The sequence below is a fragment of the Oncorhynchus gorbuscha genome, linkage group LG22, assembly GCF_021184085.1.
Source record: "Oncorhynchus gorbuscha isolate QuinsamMale2020 ecotype Even-year linkage group LG22, OgorEven_v1.0, whole genome shotgun sequence".
NCBI lineage: Eukaryota > Metazoa > Chordata > Actinopteri > Salmoniformes > Salmonidae > Oncorhynchus > Oncorhynchus gorbuscha.
In genome coordinates, this window is record NC_060194.1 from 49,282,823 (window position 1) to 49,302,822 (window position 20,000).

The 20,000-nt window shown below is 49.0% G+C and overlaps 1 protein-coding gene across 1 annotated transcript in view; it reads right to left on the reverse strand.

Moving 5' to 3' along the window:
* LOC124009465 (piezo-type mechanosensitive ion channel component 2-like) overlaps positions 1–20,000 on the reverse strand; it is a gene marked incomplete at its 5' end in the record, with an annotated part of 249,921 nt that overhangs the window by 126,889 nt on the left and 103,032 nt on the right. Inside the window, 7 exon segments of the mRNA XM_046321275.1 lie at positions 10,693–10,734; positions 11,908–12,081; positions 13,924–14,072; positions 14,714–14,896; positions 15,012–15,019; positions 17,584–17,710; positions 19,978–20,000. The exon segment at positions 19,978–20,000 is cut by the window's right edge and continues 208 nt beyond it. Coding sequence (XP_046177231.1) covers positions 10,693–10,734; positions 11,908–12,081; positions 13,924–14,072; positions 14,714–14,896; positions 15,012–15,019; positions 17,584–17,710; positions 19,978–20,000 — 706 coding nt within the window.

Consider the following 20,000-nt stretch of genomic DNA (forward strand, 5'->3'; position numbering starts at 1 on the left):
TGTGAGAATCTGTCCTTCACTACCGTGTCCTGTGAGAATCTGTCCTTCACTACCGTGTCCTGTGAGAATCTGTCCTTCACTACCGTGTCCTGTGAGAATCTGTCCTTCACTACCGTGTCCTGTGAGAATCTGTCCTTCACTACCGTGTCCTGTGAGAATCTGTCCTTCTACCGTGTCCTGTGAGAATCTGTCCTTCACTACCGTGTCCTGTGAGAATCTGTCCTTCACTACTACCGTGTCCTGTGAGAATCTGTCCTTCACTACCGTGTCCTGTGAGAATCTGTCCTTCACTACCGTGTCCTGTGAGAATCTGTCCTTCACTACCGTGTCCTGTGAGAATCTGTCCTTCACTACCGTGTCCTGTGAGAATCTGTCCTTCACTACCGTGTCCTGTGAGAATCTGTCCTTCACTACCGTGTCCTGTGAGAATCTGTCCTTCACTACCGTGTCCTGTGAAAATCTGTCCTTCACTACCGTGTCCTGTGAGAATCTGTCCTTCACTACCGTGTCCTGTGAGAATCTGTCCTTCTACCGTGTCCTGTGAGAATCTGTCCTTCACTACCGTGTCCTGTGAGAATCTGTCCTTCACTACCGTGTCCTGTGAGAATCTGTTCACTACCGTGTCCTGTACACCAGTCCAGTTGTGTGCTGTGAGAATCTGTCCTTCACTACCGTGTCCTGTGAGAATCTGTCCTTCACTACCGTGTCCTGTGAGAATCTGTCCTTCACTACCGTGTCCTGTGAGAATCTGTCCTTCACTACCGTGTCCTGTGAGAATCTGTCCTTCACTACCGTGTCCTGTGAGAATCTGTCCTTCACTACCGTGTCCTGTGAGAAATCTGTCCTTCACTACCGTGTCCTGTGAGAATCTGTCCTTCACTACCGTGTCCTGTGAAATCTGTCAACTTCATACCGTGTCCTGTGAGAATCTGTCCTTCACTACCGTGTCCTGTGAGAATCTGTCCTTCAATGTCCTGTGAGAATCTGTCCTTCACTACCGTGTCCTGTGAGAATCTGTCCTTCACTACCGTGTCCTGTGAGAATCTGTCCTTCACACAGACACAGTGTCCAGTGAGAACTGTCACAGACACTACCGTGTCCTGTGAGAATCAGTCCTTCACTACCAGACACAGTCCTGACACAGACACAGAGAATCTGTCCTTCACTACACACACACACACACACACACACACACACACACACACCTGTGAGAATCTGTCCTTCACTACCACACACCTGTGAGAATCTGTCCTTCACTACCGTGTCCTGTGAGAATCTGTCCTTCACTACAAGCAGTTGTTCCTGTGAGAATCTGTCCTTCACTACCGTGTCCTGTGAGAATCTGTCCTTCACTACCGTGTCCTCAGTTCCTCAGAATCTGTCCTCCACTACCGTGTCCTGTGAGAATCTGTCCTTCACTACCGTGTCCTGTGAGAATCTGTCCTTCACTACCGTGTCCTGTGAGAATCTGTCCTTCACTACCGTGTCCTGTGAGAATCTGTCCTTCATTACCGTGTCCTGTGAGAATCTGTCCTTCACTACCGTGTCCTGTGAGAATCTGTCCTTCACTACCGTGTCCTGTGAGAATCTGTCCTTCACTACCGTGTCCTGTGAAAATCTGTCCTTCACTACCGTGTCCTGTGAGAATCTGTCCTTCACTACCGTGTCCTGTGAGAATCTGTCCTTCACTACCGTGTCCTGTGAGAATCTGTCCTTCACTGTGTCAGTGACAATCTGTCCTTCACCGTGTCCTGTCACACCAGTCCAGTTGTGTGCTGTGAGAATCTGTCCTTCACTACCGTGTCCTGTGAGAATCTGTCCTTCACTACCATGTCCTGTGAGAATCTGTCCTTCACTACCGTGTCCTGTGAGAATCTGTCCTTCACTACCGTGTCCTGTGAGAATCTGTCCTTCACTACCGTGTCCTGTGAGAATCTGTCCTTCACTACCGTGTCCTGTGAGAATCTGTCCTTCACTACCGTGTCCTGTGAGAATCTGTCCTTCACTACCGTGTCCTGTGAGAATCTGTCCTTCACTACCGTGTCCTGTACACCAGTCCAGTTGTGTGCTGTGAGAATCTGTCCTTCACTACCGTGTCCTGTGAGAATCTGTCCTTCACTACCGTGTCCTGTGAGAATCTGAGAGAGAGGGAGGAGAGGGAGACTACACGTGTCCTGTGAGAATCTGTCCTTCTACCGTGTCCTGTGAGAATCTGTCCTTCACTGCTCTACAGTCCAGTTCAAATAGGGTCAACCATCATCTGTCACATTAAGATGTCGTTAACATCGACGATGTCAATCATCGTCAATCAATGCTGTAATATCGCCCAACCCTAACACACACAAACACACACACACACACACACACACACACACACACACACACACACACACAGACACAGACACAGACACAGACACAGACACAGACACAGACACAGACACACACACAGACACAGACACAGACACAGACACACACACACAGACACAGACACACACACAGACACAGACACAGACACAGACACAGACACAGACACAGACACAGACAGAGACAGACAGAGACAGACAACACAGACACAGAGACACACACACACAGACACACACACAGACACACACACACACACACACACACACACACACACACACACACACACACACACACACACACACACACACACACACACACTTCTTTCCCAAAGGGCCTCATATCAAGCAGTTGTTCCGGCCGTGGGTGTCCGCTAGCAGCTGACTGTTTAATAGAAAAGCAACAAGCACATTCCTCTGACTGGCATTCTTCAAAATAAAAGTCCTCAGATTCTCAGGAATCATCGTCTCTCAATACAGATCAATGGTAATAGGAGAACAGGGAGGCCTGGACACCTGCACATTGAAATTACACTCTATTCCCTATAAAGTGTACTACCCAGGTCAAAGGTAGCACACTTGATAGGGAATAGGGTGCCATTTGGGATGCAAATCCCTAAACTGAGTGTCAGGCAATGGGAGATGGCTTTATGGGTAGAGGTCGGGTTAGAGGTCAGGGTTGGCTTGCAGGAAATGGCTGCATGTCAGGGCGAGGCATTTCATTTCATGTCTTGATGGGTTTAGACTTACTTGCTCTGTGGAGAGGAAATGTGTTGCTTGATGCTGCTCAGATAACAACATGTTACAGAGAGAAAGAGGTCAACAACAAGAGAGTGAACAACACAGGAGAGAGAGAGAGAGAGAGAGAGAGAGAGAGAGAGAGAGAGAGAGAGAGAGAGAGAGAGAGAGAGAGAGAGAGAGAGAGAGAGAGAGAGAGAGAGAGAGAGAGAGAGAGAGAGAGAGAGAGATCAACACAGAGAGAGAGAGGGAGATCAACAGAAAGAGAGGGAGTTCAACACAGAGAGAGAGAGAGGGAGATCAACACAGAGAGAGAGATCAACAGAGAGAGAGGGAGATCAACACAGAGAGAGGGAGATCAACACAGAGAGAGAGAGGGAGATCAACAGAGAGAGAGGGGGGAGATCAACACAGAGAGAGAGATCAACACAGAGATCAACACAGAGAGAGGGAGATCAACACACAGAGAGAGAGAGAGAGAGAGAGAGAGAGAGAGAGAGAGAGAGAGAGAGAGAGGAGAGAGAGAGAGAGAGAGAGAGAGAGAGATCAGAGAGAGGGAGATCAACACAGAGAGAGAGGGGAGATCAACAGAAAGAGAGGGAGTTCAACACAGAGAGAGAGAGGGGAGATCAACACAGAGAGAGAGAGATCAACAGAGATCAACAGAGAGAGAGGGAGATCAACACAGAGAGAGGGAGATCAACACAGAGAGAGAGAGGGAGATCAACAGAGAGAGAGGGAGATCAACACAGAGAGAGAGAGGGAGATCAACACAGAGAGAGGGAGATCAACACAGAGAGAGATCAACACAGAGAGAGAGAGAGAGAGAACAGAGAGAGAGAGAGAGAGAGAGAGAGAGAGAGAGATCAGACAGAGAGAGAGAGATCAGAGAGAGAGGAGATCAACACAGATAGAGGGTCAACACAGAGAGATTAACACAGATAGAGGGAGGGAGATCAACACAGAGAGAGGGAGATTAACACAGAGAGAGAGGGAGTCAACACAGAGAGAGAGAGGGAGATCAACAGAGAGAGAGAGGGAGATCAACACAGAGGGGGAGATCAACACAGAGAGAGAGGGAGATCAACACAGAGAGAGAGGGAGATAAACACAGAAAGAGAGGGAGATCAACACAGAGAGAGAGAGAGGGAGATCAACAGAGAGAGAGAGAGGGAGATCAACAGAGAGAGAGGGAGATCAACACAGAGAGGGAGATCAACACAGAGAGAGAGAGGAGATCAACAGAGAGAGAGGGAGATCAACAGAGAGAGAGGGAGATCAACACAGAGAGAGAGAGAGGGAGATCAACAGAGAGAGAGGGAGATCAACAGAGAGAGAGAGGGAGATCAACACAGAGAGAGGGAGATCAACACAGAGAGAGAGAGAGATCAACAGAGAGAGAGAGGGAGATCAACACAGAGAGAGAGAGGGAGATCAACACAGAGAGAGGGAGATCAACACAGAGAGAGAGAGGGAGATCAACACAGAGAGAGGGAGATCAACAGAGAGAGAGAGGGAGATCAACACAGAGAGAGAGAGGGAGATCAACACAGAGAGATCAACACAGAGAGGGATCAACACAGAGAGAGAGGGGAGATCAACACAGAGAGAGAGGAGAGATCAGAACACAGAGAGAGAGGGAGATCAACACAGAGAGAGAGAGGGAGATCAACACAGAGAGAGAGGGAGATCAACACAGAGAGAGGGGAGATCAACAGAGAGAGAGGGAGATCAACAGAGAGAGGAGATCAACACAGAGAGAGAGGGAGATCAACACAGAGAGAGAGGGAGATCAACAGAGAGAGAGGGAGATCAACACAGAGAGAGAGGGAGATCAACACAGAGAGAGGGAGATCAACACAGAGAGAGAGAGGGAGATCAACACAGAGAGAGAGGAGATCAACACAGAGAGAGAGGGAGATCAACACAGAGAGGGAGATCAACAGAGAGAGAGATCAACACAGAGAGAGAGAGATCAACAGAGAGAGAGGGGAGATCAACACAGAGAGAGGGAGATCAACACAGAGAGAGAGAGGGAGATCAACAGAGAGAGAGAGGGAGATCAACACAGAGAGAGAGAGGGAGATCAACACAGAGAGAGGGAGATCAACACAGAGAGAGATCAACACAGAGGAGATCAACACACAGAGATAGAGGAGATCAACACAGAGAAAGAGAGGAGATCAACACAGAGAGAGGGAGATCAACACAGAGAGAGGGAGATCAACAGAGAGAGAGAGGGATCAACACAGAGAGAGAGGGGAGATCAACACAGAGAGAGAGGGAGATCAACACAGAGAGAGAGGGAGATCAACAGAGAGAGAGGGAGATCAACAGAAAGAGAGGGAGATCAACACAGAGAGAGAGAGGGGGAGATCAACAGAGAGAGAGGGAGATCAACAGAGAGAGGGAGATCAACACAGAGAGAGGGAGATCAACACAGAGAGAGAGAGGGAGATCAACACAGAGAGAGAGATCAACAGAGAGATCAACAGAGAGAGGAGAGAGGGAGATCAACACAGAGAGAGAGGGGAGATCAACAGAGAGAGAGGGGAGATCAACACAGAGAGAGAGGAGATCAACACAGAGAGGGAGATCAACAGAGAGAGAGAGAGGGAGATCAACACAGAGAGGAGATCAACAGAGAGATCAACACAGAGAGAGAGAGGGAGAGAGGGAGATCAACACAGAGAGAGAGAGGGAGATCAACACAGAGATAGAGGGAGATCAACACAGAGAGAGGGAGATCAACACAGAGAGAGGGAGATCAACACAGAGAGAGAGAGGGAGATCAACACAGAGAGAGGGAGATCAACAGAGAGAGAGAGGGAGATCAACACAGAGAGAGAGAGGGAGATCAACACAGAGAGAGAGAGGGAGATCAACACACAGAGATAGAGGGAGATCAACACACAGAGAGAGATCAACACAGAGGGAGATCAACACAGAGAGAGGGAGATCAACACAGAGAGAGGAGATCAACAAGAGAGAGGGAGATCAACAGAGAGAGAACACAGAGAGAGATCAACACAGAGAGAGGAGATCAACAGAGAGAGAGGGAGATCAACACAGAGAGAGGGAGATCAACACAGAGAGAGGGAGATCAACACAGAGAGAGAGGGAGATCAACAGAGAGAGAGGAGATCAACACAGAGAGAGAGGGGAGATCAACACAGAGAGGGAGATCAACACAGAGAGAGGGAGATCAACACAGAGAGAGAGGAGATCAACACAGAGAAAGAGAGGGATCAACACAGAGAGGGGAGATCAACACAGAGAGAGGGGAGATCAACACAGAGAGAGAGGGAGATCAACAGAGAGAGAGGGAGATCAACACAGAGAGAGAGAGGGAGATCAACACAGAGAGAGGGAGATCAACAGAGAGAGAGAGGGAGATCAACACAGAGAGAGGGAGATCAACAGAGAGAGAGAGGGAGATCAACACAGAGAGAGAGATCAACAGAGAGAGAGGAGAGATCAACAGAAAGAGAGGGAGATCAACACAGAGAGAGAGAGGAGAGATCAACAGAGAGAGGGAGATCAACAGAGAGAGAGGGAGATCAACAGAGAGAGAGAGGGAGATCAACACAGAGAGAGGGAGATCAACACAGAGAGAGAGAGGGAGATCAACACAGAGAGAGAGGGAGATCAACACAGAGAGAGGGAGATCAACACAGAGAGAGGGAGATCAACACAGAGAGAGAGAGGGAGATCAACACAGAGAGAGGGAGATCAACAGAGAGAGAGGGAGATCAACACAGAGAGAGAGAGGGAGATCAACACAGAGAGAGAGAGGGAGATCAACACAGAGAGAGAGAGAGAGAGATCAACACACAGAGATAGAGGGAGATCAACACACAGAGAGAGAGGGAGATCAACACAGAGAGAGGGAGATCAACACAGAGAGAGGGAGATCAACAGAGAGAGATCAACACAGGGAGATCAACACAGAGAGAGAGGGAGATCAACACAGAGAGAGAGGGAGATCAACACAGAGAGAGAGAGAGGAGATCAACACAGACAGAGAGGGAGATCAACACACAGAGAGAGATCAACACAGAGATCAACAGAGAGAGGGGAGATCAACACAGAGAGAGGGAGATCAACAGAGAGAGAGGAGATCAACACAGAGAGAGAGAGAGATCAACACAGAGAGAGGGAGATCAACACAGACAGAGAGGGAGATCAACACACAGAGAGAGAGGGAGATCAACAGAGAGAGAGGGAGATCAACACAGAGAGAGAGGAGATCAACACAGAGAGAGAGAGGAGATCAACACAGACAGAGAGAGGGAGATCAACACCGAGAGGAGATCAACAGAGGAGAGCCACAGCAAAAGTAGATTGACAGACACAGTGTAGGTTAGACCAATAGGGTTACAAGTTGCTACCACAGGCTGCAGAGGAACTAGGAAAAGAGTGGAGGGATTGGTTCTAAAGAGGAAAGGTGGTGTCTTTTAATACCAGAGTCAGGACATGCTGGAAAGAAGAGACTTTTAATGAGGATAAACTGGCAGAGAAGTTTGTGGGTATTGTGGAGAGGGTTCTGGAGAGGGGGTTGTGGGTATCAAGAAGAAGTGTCCACAAATCAAATTGGTCATCAAACAGAAACACAAAGAGGCAGAAACAAAATAGAACAGAATGTTTCACATACGTTTCTAACACGACCTGTCGAACCCCCACCCCATCAAATATTGGTCTACCATTCAACCAAACCCCCCATCAAATATTGGTCTACTATTCAACCAAACCCCCCACCCCATCAAATATTGGTCTACTATTCAACCAAACCCAACAAATATTGGTTTACCATTCAACCAAACCCCCCAACAAATATTGGTTTACCATTCAACAAACCCCCCAACAAATATTGGTTTAGATTCAACCAAACCCCCAACAAATATTGGTTTACCATTCAACCAAACCCCCCAACAAATATTGGTTTACCATTCAACCAAACCCCCAACAAATATTGGTTTACCATTCAACCAAACAACAAATATTGGTTTACCATTCAACCAAACCCCCAACAAATATTGGTTTACCATTCAACACAAACCCCCCAACAAATATTGGTTTACCATTCAACAAACCCCCAACAAATATTGGTTTACCATTCAACCAAACCCCCACCCCCCCAACAAATATTGGTTTACCATTCAACCAAACCCCCCAACAAATATTGGTTTACCATTCAACCAAACCCCCCCACCCCATCAAATATTGGTTTACCATTCAACCAAACCCCCCAACAAATATTGGTTTACCATTCAAGAGAGGACCCCCAACAAATATTGGTTTACCATTCAACCAAACCCCCAACAAATATTGGTTTACCATTCAACACAAACCCCCCAACAAATATTGGTTTACCATTCAACCAAAGGAGTCCACACCCAACAAATATTGGTTTACAACATTCTACCACAGGCTGCAGAGGAACTAAAAAGAGTGGAAACCCCCAACAAATATTGGTTTACCATTCAACCAAACCCCCCAACAAATATTGGTTTACCATTCAACCAAACCCCCAACAAATATTGGTTTACCATTCAACCAAACCCCCAACAAATATTGGTTTACCATTCAACCAAACCCCCCCCAAATAAATTTGGTTTACCATTCAACCAAACCCCCCAACAAAAATATTGGTTTACCATTCAACCAAACCCCCCCCCCAACAAATATTGGTTTACCATTCAACCAAACCCCCAACAAATATTGGTTTACCATTCAACCAAACCCCCCCCCCCAACAAATATTGGTTTACCATTCAACCAAACCCCCAACAAATATTGGTTTACCATTCAACCAAACCCCCCAACAAATATTGGTTTACCATTCAACCAAACCCCCCAAATATTGGTTTACCATTCAACCAAACCCCCAACAAATATTGGTTTACCATTCAACCAAACCCCCCACCCCCAACAAATATTGGTTAACCATTCAACCAAACCCCCCCCCCCCAACAAATATTGGTTAACCATTCAACCAAACCCCCCAACAAATATTGGTTAACCATTCAACCAAACCCCCCCATCAAATATTGGTTTACCATTCAACCAAACCCCCCACCCCCAACAAATATTGGTTAACCATTCAACCAAACCCCCCCCAACAAATATTGGTTAACCATTCAACCAAACGGACAGAACTGTAGGAGCAAGTTTCGCAGGGAAGTTAGGTACCCGAGCAGGGAAGGACAGGCGTGTTTAGATGCTTGGAGGACCAGAGGACCAGAGGTATAGAGGATGAGAGGAGAGGTGGAGAGGTGATGGAGAGGTGGATGAGAGAGGAGAGATGGAGAGGTGGATGAGAGGGGAGAGATGGAGAGATGGATGAGAGAGGGCAGAGATGGAGATGGTGTGATGAGATGGAGAGGTGGGTGAGAGGGGAGAGATGGAGAGGTGGATGAGAGAGGAGAGATAGAGAGGTGGATGAGAGAGGAGAGATAGAGAGAGGAGAGATAGAGAGGTGGATGAGAGGGGAGAGGTGGAGAGGTGGATGAGAGGGGAGAGATGGAGAGATGGATGAGAGAGGGCAGAGATGGAGAGATGGATGAGAGAGGAGAGATAGAGAGGTGGATGAGAGAGGAGAGATAGAGAGGTGGATGAGAGAGGAGAGATAGAGAGGTGGATGAGAGAGGAGAGATAGAGAGGTGGATTAGAGAGGAGAGATGGTGTGATGAGATGGAGAGGTGGATGAGAGGGGAGAGATGGAGAGGTGGATGAGAGAGGAGAGATAGAGAGGTGGATGAGAGAGGAGAGATAGAGAGGTGGATGAGAGAGGAGAGATAGAGAGGTGGATGAGAGAGGAGAGATGGAGAGGTGGATGAGATGGAGTGATGAGATGGAGAGGTGGATGAGAGGGGAGAGGTGGATGAGAGGGGAGAGATGGAGAGGTGGATGAGATGGAGTGATGAGATGGAGAGGTGGATGAGAGAGGAGAGGTGGAGAGGTGGATGAGAGGGGAGAGATGGATGAGAGAGGAGAGATAGAGAGGTGGATGAGAGAGGAGAGATAGAGAGGTGGATGAGAGAGGAGAGATGGAGAGGTGGATGAGATGGAGTGATGAGATGGAGAGGTGGATGAGAGGGGAGAGGTGGAGAGGTGGATGAGAGGGGAGAGGAGAGGTGGATGAGAGAGGAGAGATAGATGGATGAGAGAGGAGAGATAGAGAGTGGATGAGAGAGGAGAGATGGAGAGGTGGATGAGAGAGGAGAGATAGAGAGGTGGATGAGAGAGGAGAGATAGAGAGGTGGATGAGAGAGGAGAGATGGAGAGGTGGATGAGAGGGGAGAGATGGAGAGATGGATGAGAGAGGAGAGATAGAGAGGTGGATGAGAGAGGAGGGATAGAGAGGTGGATGAGAGAGGAGAGATGGAGAGGTGGATGAGAGGGGAGAGATGGAGAGGTTGATGAGAGGGGAGAGATAGAGAGAGGAGAGATAGAGAGGAGAGATGGAGAGGAGGTGGAGAGGTAGAGGGAGGAGAAGAGTTGACCAAAGGAGAGCATGAGTGAAGAAGAGGGAGGGAAGTCAAACAGTGATGCATGGATGTGACAGGATGGATGAAAGGCGAGCAGGTACCTACCTGTTCATGATCAGATACACGCGACCATTGACTTTAGCATGACTGTGTGAGGAGAGGAAGGAATGGAGAAATGGCAGATGGCAGAGGAGGAGGAGAGATGGCAGATGGCAATAGATTAAAGAGAATAGGATGAGAAGCAAGTGGGAACATGAAGGAGGCTACTAGAACATGAAGGAGGCTACTAGAACATGAAGGAGGCTACTAGAACATGAAGGAGGCTACTAGAACATGAAGGAGGCTACTAGAACATGAAGGAGGCTACTAGAACATGAAGGAGGCTACTAGAACATGAAGGAGGCTACTAGAACATGAAGGAGGCTACTAGAACATGAAGGAGGCTACTAGAACATGAAGGAGGCTACTAGAACATGAAGGAGGCTAATAGAACATGAAGGAGGCTACTAGAACATGAAGGAGGCTGCTAGAACATGAAGGAGGCTACTAGAACATGAAGGAGGCTACTAGAACATGAAGGAGGCTACTAGAACATGAAGGAGGCTACTAGAACATGAAGGAGGCTACTAGAACATGAAGGAGGCTACTAGAACATGAAGGAGGCTGCTAGAACATGAAGGAGGCTACTAGAACATGAAGGAGGCTACTAGAACATGAAGGAGGCTACTAGAACATGAAGGAGGCTACTAGAACATGAAGGAGGCTACTAGAACATGAAGGAGGCTACTAGAACATGAAGGAGGCTACTAGAACATGAAGGAGGCTAATAGAACATGAAGGAGGCTGCTAGAACATGAAGGAGGCTGCTAGAACATGAAGACAAGACATTAACACAGACCACTACATCTCCGGCATTTCTCTGTAGGTCTTATACATTAGAGAGAACAAAGTACCAGAGGTAGATACATGATAAAAAACCATCCAGCCAATCCAAACTCTAGTCTAATGCGTTGAAAGATCGCTGGTCAGTTCATCAGGAACTGCTGTTCGCTCTCTCACACAAACACCTAGACTTAAGCTCAGTGGGTTAACACAGTCTAGAGACGTACCGGGGTTCGAACCCCAGTCACAAACACAGCTCATCTGGAAATGCAGCTGTGACTCGTGTTAGCTCCCCCACATTAAGAACTTCAGCCAACACAGGGTTCAAATCCCCGTCAGCTCACCTGATGGTGCTGAGACTCATGTTATCTCCTTGTATTGACACCTAGTCCTAAACTTTAGCTCAGCGGGCTAACACAATCAGTCCCCCAGTCTCACCTGTAGATGGTGCTGTCCTGTTTTTGGGCCACAGCCTTCAGGTCAGTGAGCAGCAGGAAGCGGTCGTGGAAGTAGTGAAGGTGGAGGATACACACCAGGAGGAAGGAGGTGGGGATGAAGATACGTGTGAAGAGCATCGATACGGAGAACTGTTCTAGCCCCAGGTCCTTCAGTCTGGAGAGAGAGGAGGGCGGGGGGGAGGAGGGAGGAGGAGGTGAGAGAGAGGAGAGAGAGAGAGGGAGATGGGAGAGGAGGAGGGGTGAGAGAGGAGGAGAGGGGGATGGGAGGGGAGAGGAGGAGAAGGGGGAGAGAGAGGAGAGAGGGGGAGGGGAGGAGAGGAGAGAGAGAGGGGAGAGAGAGGAGGGGAGAGAGGGAGGAGAGGGGAGAGGGAGGGGGAGAGGGAGGAGGGAGAAGGGGAGGGAGGGGGTGAGGAGGGAGAGAGGGAGGGGGAGAGAGGGGGGGAGAGGGGAGAGGGAGAGAGAGAGGGAGGGTGGGGGAGAGTGGGTCAGGGGTTAGGACTCACTTCTCTTCGCTCATGTCAGTCATGTTAGACCAGAAGGGTAGGGAGGGTCAGGGGTTAGGGGTCAGGGGTTAGGACTCACTTCTCTTCGCTCATGTCAGTCTTGTTAGACCAGAAAGGTAGGGAGGGTCAGGGGTCAGGGGTCAGAGGTCAGGGGTTACGACTCACTTCTCTTTGCTCATGCCAGTCATATTAGAGCAAAATAGTTGGGAGGGTCAGGGGTTAGGGGTTACGACTCACTTCTCTTCACTCATGCCAGTCATGTTAGCCCAGAAGGGTAGGGAGGGTCAGGGGTCAGCGGTTACGACTCACTTCTCTTCACTCATGCCAGTCATGTTAGACCAGAAGGGTAGGGAGGGTCAGGGGTTAGGGGTCAGGGGTTAGGACTCACTTCTCTTCGCTCATGTCAGTCATGTTAGACCAGAAGGGTAGAGAGGGTCAGGGGTTAGGGGTCAGGGGTTACTACTCACTTCTCTTCGCTCATGTCAGTCATGTTATACCAGAAGGGTAGAGAGGGTTAGGGGTTAGGGGTCAGGGGTTAGGACTCACTTCTCTTCGCTCATGTCAGTCATGTTAGACCAGAAGGGTAGAGAGGGCAGGGTTACGGGTCAGGGGTTAGGACTCACTTCTCTTCACTCATGCCAGTCTTGTTAGACCAGAAAGGGAGGGAGGGTCAGGGGTCAGGGGTCAGGGGTTAGGGGTTAGGGGTTACGACTCACTTCTCTTTGCTCATGCCAGTCATATTAGACCAGAAGGGTAGGGAGGGTCAGGGGTTAGGGGTCAGGGGTCAGGGGTTACGACTCACTTCTCTTTGCTCATGCCAGTCATATTAGAGCAAAATAGTTGGGAGGGTCAGGGGTTAGGGGTTACGACTCACTTCTCTTCACTCATGCCAGTCATGTTAGACCAGAAGGGTAGGGAGGGTCAGGGGTCAGGGATTACGACTCACTTCTCTTCGCTCATGCCAGTCATGTTAGCCCAGAAGGGTAGGGAGGGTCAGGGGTTAGGGGTCAGGGGTTAGGACTCACTTCTCTTCGCTCATGCCAGTCATGTTAGACCAGAAGGGTAGGGAGGGTCAGGGGTTAGGGGTCAGGGGTTACGACTCACTTCTCTTCACTCATGCCAGTCATGTTAGACCAGAAGGGTAGGGAGGGTCAGGGGTTAGGGGTTACGACTCACTTCTCTTTGCTCATGCCAGTTATGTTAGACCAGAAGGGTAGGGAGGGTAAAGGGATTAGGGGTCAGGGGTCAGGGGTTACGACTTACTTCTCTTCGCTCATGCCAGTCTTGTTAGGCCAGAAAGGTAGGGAGGGTCAGGGGTTAGGAGTCAGGGGTTACGACTCACTTCTCTTCACTCATGCCAGTCATGTTAGACCAGAAGGGTAGGGAGGGTCAGGGGTTAGGGGTTACGACTCACTTCTCTTTGCTCATGCCAGTCATGTTAGACCAGAAGGGTAGGGAGGGTCAGGGGTTAGGGGTCAGGGGTTAGGACTCACTTCTCTTCACTCATGCCAGTCATGTTAGACCAGAAGGGTAGAGAAGTCTCAAACTGGAAGGTGTAGACCAGGACGAGGACCAGCATGGTGTAGACCACCACAGACATCCAGAAGTACTTCAGTATCCTCCTCCAGTACTCATAGTGCACCTGGAGACAACACACATACCACATACACACACACACACACACACACACACACACACACACACACACACACACACACACACACACACACACACACACACACACACACACACACACACACACACACACACACACACACACACACACACACACACACACACACACACACACACACACACACACAACACACACACACACACACAACACACATCAGGTCAGATGGGTACACATGTTTTGCCCAAGGTAATTTGTAACCAGGTGGGTGGAGGAGGCTGTTCATCCAGAACAGACGTCCATACTGTGGTGGTTAACATGTGTAAGAGAGAGAGGGAGAGGGAGAGGAGAGAGAGAGAGAGAGAGAGAGAGAGAGAGAGAGAGAGAGAGAGAGAGAGAGAGAGAGAGAGAGAGAGAGAGAGAGAGAGAGAGAGAGAGAGAGAGAGAGAGAGAGAGAGAGAGAGAGAGAGGGAGAGAGGAGAGAGAGAGAGTGTGTGTGTGTGTGTGTGTGTGTGTGTGTGTGTGTGTGTGTGTGTGTGTGTGTGTGTGTGTGTGTGTGTGTGTGTGTGTGTGTGTGTGTGTGTGTGTGTGTGTGTGTGTGTGTGTGTGTGTGTGTGTGTGAGTGAGTGTGTGAGTGTGCGTGTACCAACCTGATAGAGCGCCACACAGAAGAGGAAGAGCATCATGTAGATGATCTTATACATGACCATGCGTCCCTCGAAGCTGACGAAGAAGAACATTCCTCCACAGATATAGATCCAGTATTTCACCAGCATCTCCATCACCATGTTCCCCAGAACCTGCATGATGTCCTGCTCCCCTCCTTCCTCATCCTCCTCTTCCTCTATAATCAAGGTTACCCACACAGAGAGGAGATAGTAGGTGATTGGCTCTACTTGATGAACAACTGCAGTGCAGATAACAGGATATTGTAGCATTTCCTGAGACCTGAAGTCCTGTGTTCATTTTTGTTATTATTATTAAATATATGTTTTATTGTCATTGGATAGGGGCAGCGAAAGGTGTTGTTTTACAGGATCATCCATAGTAGTACAGTAACCCTGGAGCAAATTAGAGTATAAGTGCCTTGCTCAAGGGCACATCGACAGATTTTTCACCTTTTCGGAACTGGTATTTGAACCAGCGACATCTCAGTTACTGGCCCAACACTCCGACCGACCGCTAGGCTACCTGCTGCCCTAAGCTTGGATGCCTAGGCCTAATGTCATGCCCTGACCTTAGATATCTCTGTTTTCTACATATTTTGGTAAGGTCAGGGGTGACTAGGGTGGGTACTCTAGTTTTTGTATGTCAAGGGTTTTTATATGTCTAGGGTTTTTGTATATCTATGTTGGCCTGATATGGTTCCCAATCAGAGACAGCTGTTTATTGTTGTCTCCGATTGGGATTCATATTTAGGCAGCCCTTTTTCCCACTTTCTGGTGTGGGATCTTGACTGTGTGTAGTTGCCTGTCAGCACTATATTGTATAGCTTCACGTTTCGTTTGTTATTTCTGTTGGTTTGTTCGGCGTTCCCTCTTTTATTAAAGAGAATGTACGCGTACCACGCTGCGCCTTGGTCTCACTCATACGACGATCGTGACACTTTAGCTCTTGTGTGTCAGCGGGCTAACACAGTCTTGGGGTCGAACCCCGTCTCGACTGGCCCAGAACAGAGCAATACAGCTGGCCATTAAATGTACACGTAGAGCTAACGTTAATAATATGCACGTCAATCTCTCCTGGCTCAAAGTGGAGGAGAGATTGACTTCAACACTGCGTTATATTTGTGAGTGTTGACATGTTGAATGCAGTCTGTTTGAATGACTGGCACACAGATCAGACACCCATGAAGACATGCCACCAGAGGTCTGTTTAAACTACCGGCACACAGACCAGACACCCATCCATAACCCTAACAGCCTCCAGTATTTATGCTGCAGTAGTTTATGTGTCGGGGGGCTAGGGTCAGTTTGTTATATCTGGAGTACTTCTCGTGTCCTATTCGGTGTCCTGTGTGAATTTAAGTGTGCTCTCTCTAATTCTCTCTTTCTCTCTTTCTTTCTCTCTCTCTCTCTCGGAGGACCTGAGCCCTAGGACCGTGCCCCAGGACTACCTGACATGATGACTCCTTGCTGTCCCCAGTCCACCTGGCCGTGCTGCTGCTCCAGTTTCAACTGTTCTGCCTTATTATTATTGGACCATGCTGGTCATTTATGAACATTTGAACATCTTGGCCATGTTCTGTTATAATCTCCACCCGGCACGGCCAGAAGAGGACTGGCCACCCCACATAGCCTGGTTCCTCTCTAAGTTTCTTCCTAGGTTTTGGCCTTTCTAGGGAGTTTTCTCTAGCCACCGTGCTTCTACAGCTGCATTGCTTGCTGTTTGGGGTTTTAGGCTGGGTTTCTGTACAGCACTTTGAGATATCAGCTGAAGTACGAAGGGCTATATAAATACATTTGAATTGAACATGCCACCAGAGGTCTCTTCACAGTCCCCAAGTCCAGAACAGACTATGGGAGGCGCACAGTACTAAGAGCCATCACTACATGGAACTCTATTCCACAGTACTACATAGAGCCATGACTACATGGAACTCTATTCCACAGTACTACATAGAGCCATGACTACATCTTTAAGGAATACTAGGATTCCACAGTACTACATGTCATAAGGTGAATGCACCAATTTGTGACGTCTGCTAAATGATGTAAATGTAAATACATGACTCTATTCCACAGTACTACTACATGGGACTCTATTCCACAGTACTACATAGAGCCATGACTACATGGAACTTTATTCCACAGTACTACATAGAGACATGACTACATGGAAATCTATTCCACAGTACTACATAGAGCCATGACTACATGGAACTCTATTCCACAGTACTACATAGAGCCATGACTACATGGAACTCTATTCCACAGTACTACATAGAGCCATGACTACATGGAACTCTATTCCACAGTACTACATAGAGCCGTGACTACATGGAACTCTATTCCACAGTACTACATAGAGCCATGACTACATGGAACTTTATTCCACAGTACTACATAGAGCCATGACTACATGGAACTCTATTCCACAGTACTACATAGAGCCGTGACTACATGGAACTCTATTCCACAGTACTACATAGAGCCATGACTACATGGAACTCTATTCCACATCAGGTAACTGATGCAGCAGGAGAATCAGATTAAAAAACAGGTAAAAATACACCTAATGGAACAGCAGGGACTATGAAGAGACACACACGCAGGTACATACACACACACACAAAATATACACACTCTACACACACGTACACCTGAATAGTGTATTGTAGTAGAATAGTGACACTTAATGTATTGTGACCAAAGCACCAAGTCTAGGTCCAAAAGCCTCCTGAGCAGCTTTTACCCCCGAGCCATAACACTGCTGATAATCAAACCCGGAAAATGTACATTGACCCCCCCCTTTTTTATTATCTCTCTCTTTATTGAGCAGCTGTGATATTATCTCTGACCCTTCTTCTTCTTGGGTTGGTCATCCACATGTACGTCAGTGAGTACAGCATCCTCCTCTCTCTGCTTGTCCTTTCTCTCTGTCAGAGTCTGTCTCAGCAGCAGCCAGAAGCTCAACAGACACAGGACCTAGAGACACAACAACAACAAACACTTTCTGTGAGAGAAACACAGAATGTGGACATAAAGATAGAGAGTGATCATACTTCCAATCATGAGCATAAGACATAGACTTTATTGTGCCTCAATTTATAGGCAACTCAGTTAAGAACACATTCTTATTTTACTGCCTAGGAATAACTGCTTTGTTCAAGTACAGCTCCAACGCTCTAACCACTAGGATACCTTCCGCCCCTCCCCTCTAACCACTAGGATACCTTCCGCCCCTCCCCTCTAACCACTAGGATACCTTCCGCCCCTCCCCTCTAACCACTAGGCTACCTTCCGCCCCTCCCCTCTAACCACTAGGATACCTTCCGCCCCTCCCCTCTAACCACTAGGATACCTTCCGCCCCTCCCCTCTAACCACTAGGATACCTTCCGCCCCTCCCCTCTAACCACTAGGATACCTTCCGCCCCTCCCCTCTAACCACTAGGATACCTTCCGCCCCTCCCCTCTAACCACTAGGATACCTTCCGCCCCTCCCCTCTAACCACTAGGATACCTTCCGCCCCTCCCCTCTAACCACTAGGATACCTTCCGCCCCTCCCCTCTAACCACTAGGATACCTTCCGCCCCTCCCCTCTAACCACTAGGATACCTTCCGCCCCTCCCCTCTAACCACTAGGATACCTTCCGCCCCTCCCCTCTAACCACTAGGCTACCTGCCGCCCCTCCCCTCTAACCACTAGGATACCTTCCGCCCCTCCCCTCTAACCACTAGGATACCTTCCGCCCCTCCCCTCTAACCACTAGGATACCTTCCGCCCCTCCCCTCTAACCACTAGGATACCTTCCACCCCTCCCCTCTAACCACTAGGATAACTTCCGCCCCTCCCCTCTAACCACTAGGATAACTTCCGCCCCTCCCCTCTAACCACTAGGATACCTTCCGCCCCTCCCCTCTAACCACTAGGATACCTTCCGCCCCTCCCCTCTAACCACTAGGATAACCCGCCCCTCCCCTCTAACCACTAGGATATCTTCCGCCCCTCCCCTCTAACCACTAGGATAACCCGCCCCTCCCCTCTAACCACTAGGATACCTTCCGCCCCTCCCCTCTAACCACTAAGATACCTTCTGCCCCTCCCCTCTAACCACTAGGATAACTTCCGCCCCTCCCCTCTACCCACTAGGATACCTTCCGCCCCTCCCCTCTAACCACTAAGATACCTTCCGCCCCTCCCCTCTAACCACTAGGATACCTTCCGCCCCTCCCCTCTAACCACTAAGATACCTTCCGCCCCTCCCCTCTAACCACTAGGATAACCAACCACTAGGATACCTTCCGCCCCTCCCCTCTAACCACTAAGATACCTTCTCCCCTCTAACCACTAAGATACCTTCCGCCCCTCCCCTCTAACCACTAAGATACCTTCCGCCCCTCCCCTCTAACCACTAGGATAACCCCTCCCCACAAACCACTAGGATACCTTCCGCCCCTCCCCTCTAACCACTAGGATACCTTCCGCCCCTCCCCTCTAACCACTAGATACCTTCCGCCCCTCCCCTCTAACCACTAAGATACCTAACCACTAGGATAACTTCCGCCCCTCCCCTCTAACCACTAGGATACCTTCCGCCCCTCCCCTCTAACCACTAAGATACCTTCCGCCCCTCCCCTCTAACCACTAGGATACCTTCCGCCCCTCCCCTCTAACCACTAAGATACCTTCCGCCCCTCCCCTCTAACCACTAGGATAACTTCCGAACCACTAGGATACCTTCCGCCCCTCCCCTCTAACCACTAACCACTCCCCTCTAACCACTAAGATACCTTCCGCCCCTCCCCTCTAACCACTAAGATACCTTCCGCCCCTCCCCTCTAACCACTAAGATACCTTCCGCCCCTCCTCTAACCACTAAGATACCTTCCGCCCCTCCCCTCTAACCACTAAGATACCTTCCGCCCCTCTAACCACTAAGATACCTTCCGCCCCTCCCCTCTAACCACTAAGATACCTTCCGCCCCTCCCCTCTAACCACTAAGATACCTTCCGCCCCTCCCCTCTAACCACTAAGATACCTTCCGCCCCTCCCCTCTAACCACTAAGATACCTTCCGCCCCTCCCCTCTAACCACTAAGATACCTTCCGCCCCTAATGACGCATCACAAGTGACCCGGTCCTAAATGGCAACAGTTGCAGTACTTTCACATACTCAGCAGTTCCTCCAAAAAAACAGTTCCCAAAAACAGTGACATAACAGTTCCTTCTTCTAGGTCCCATTGAATTACCTTGGATCCCAGTTCACTGAAGG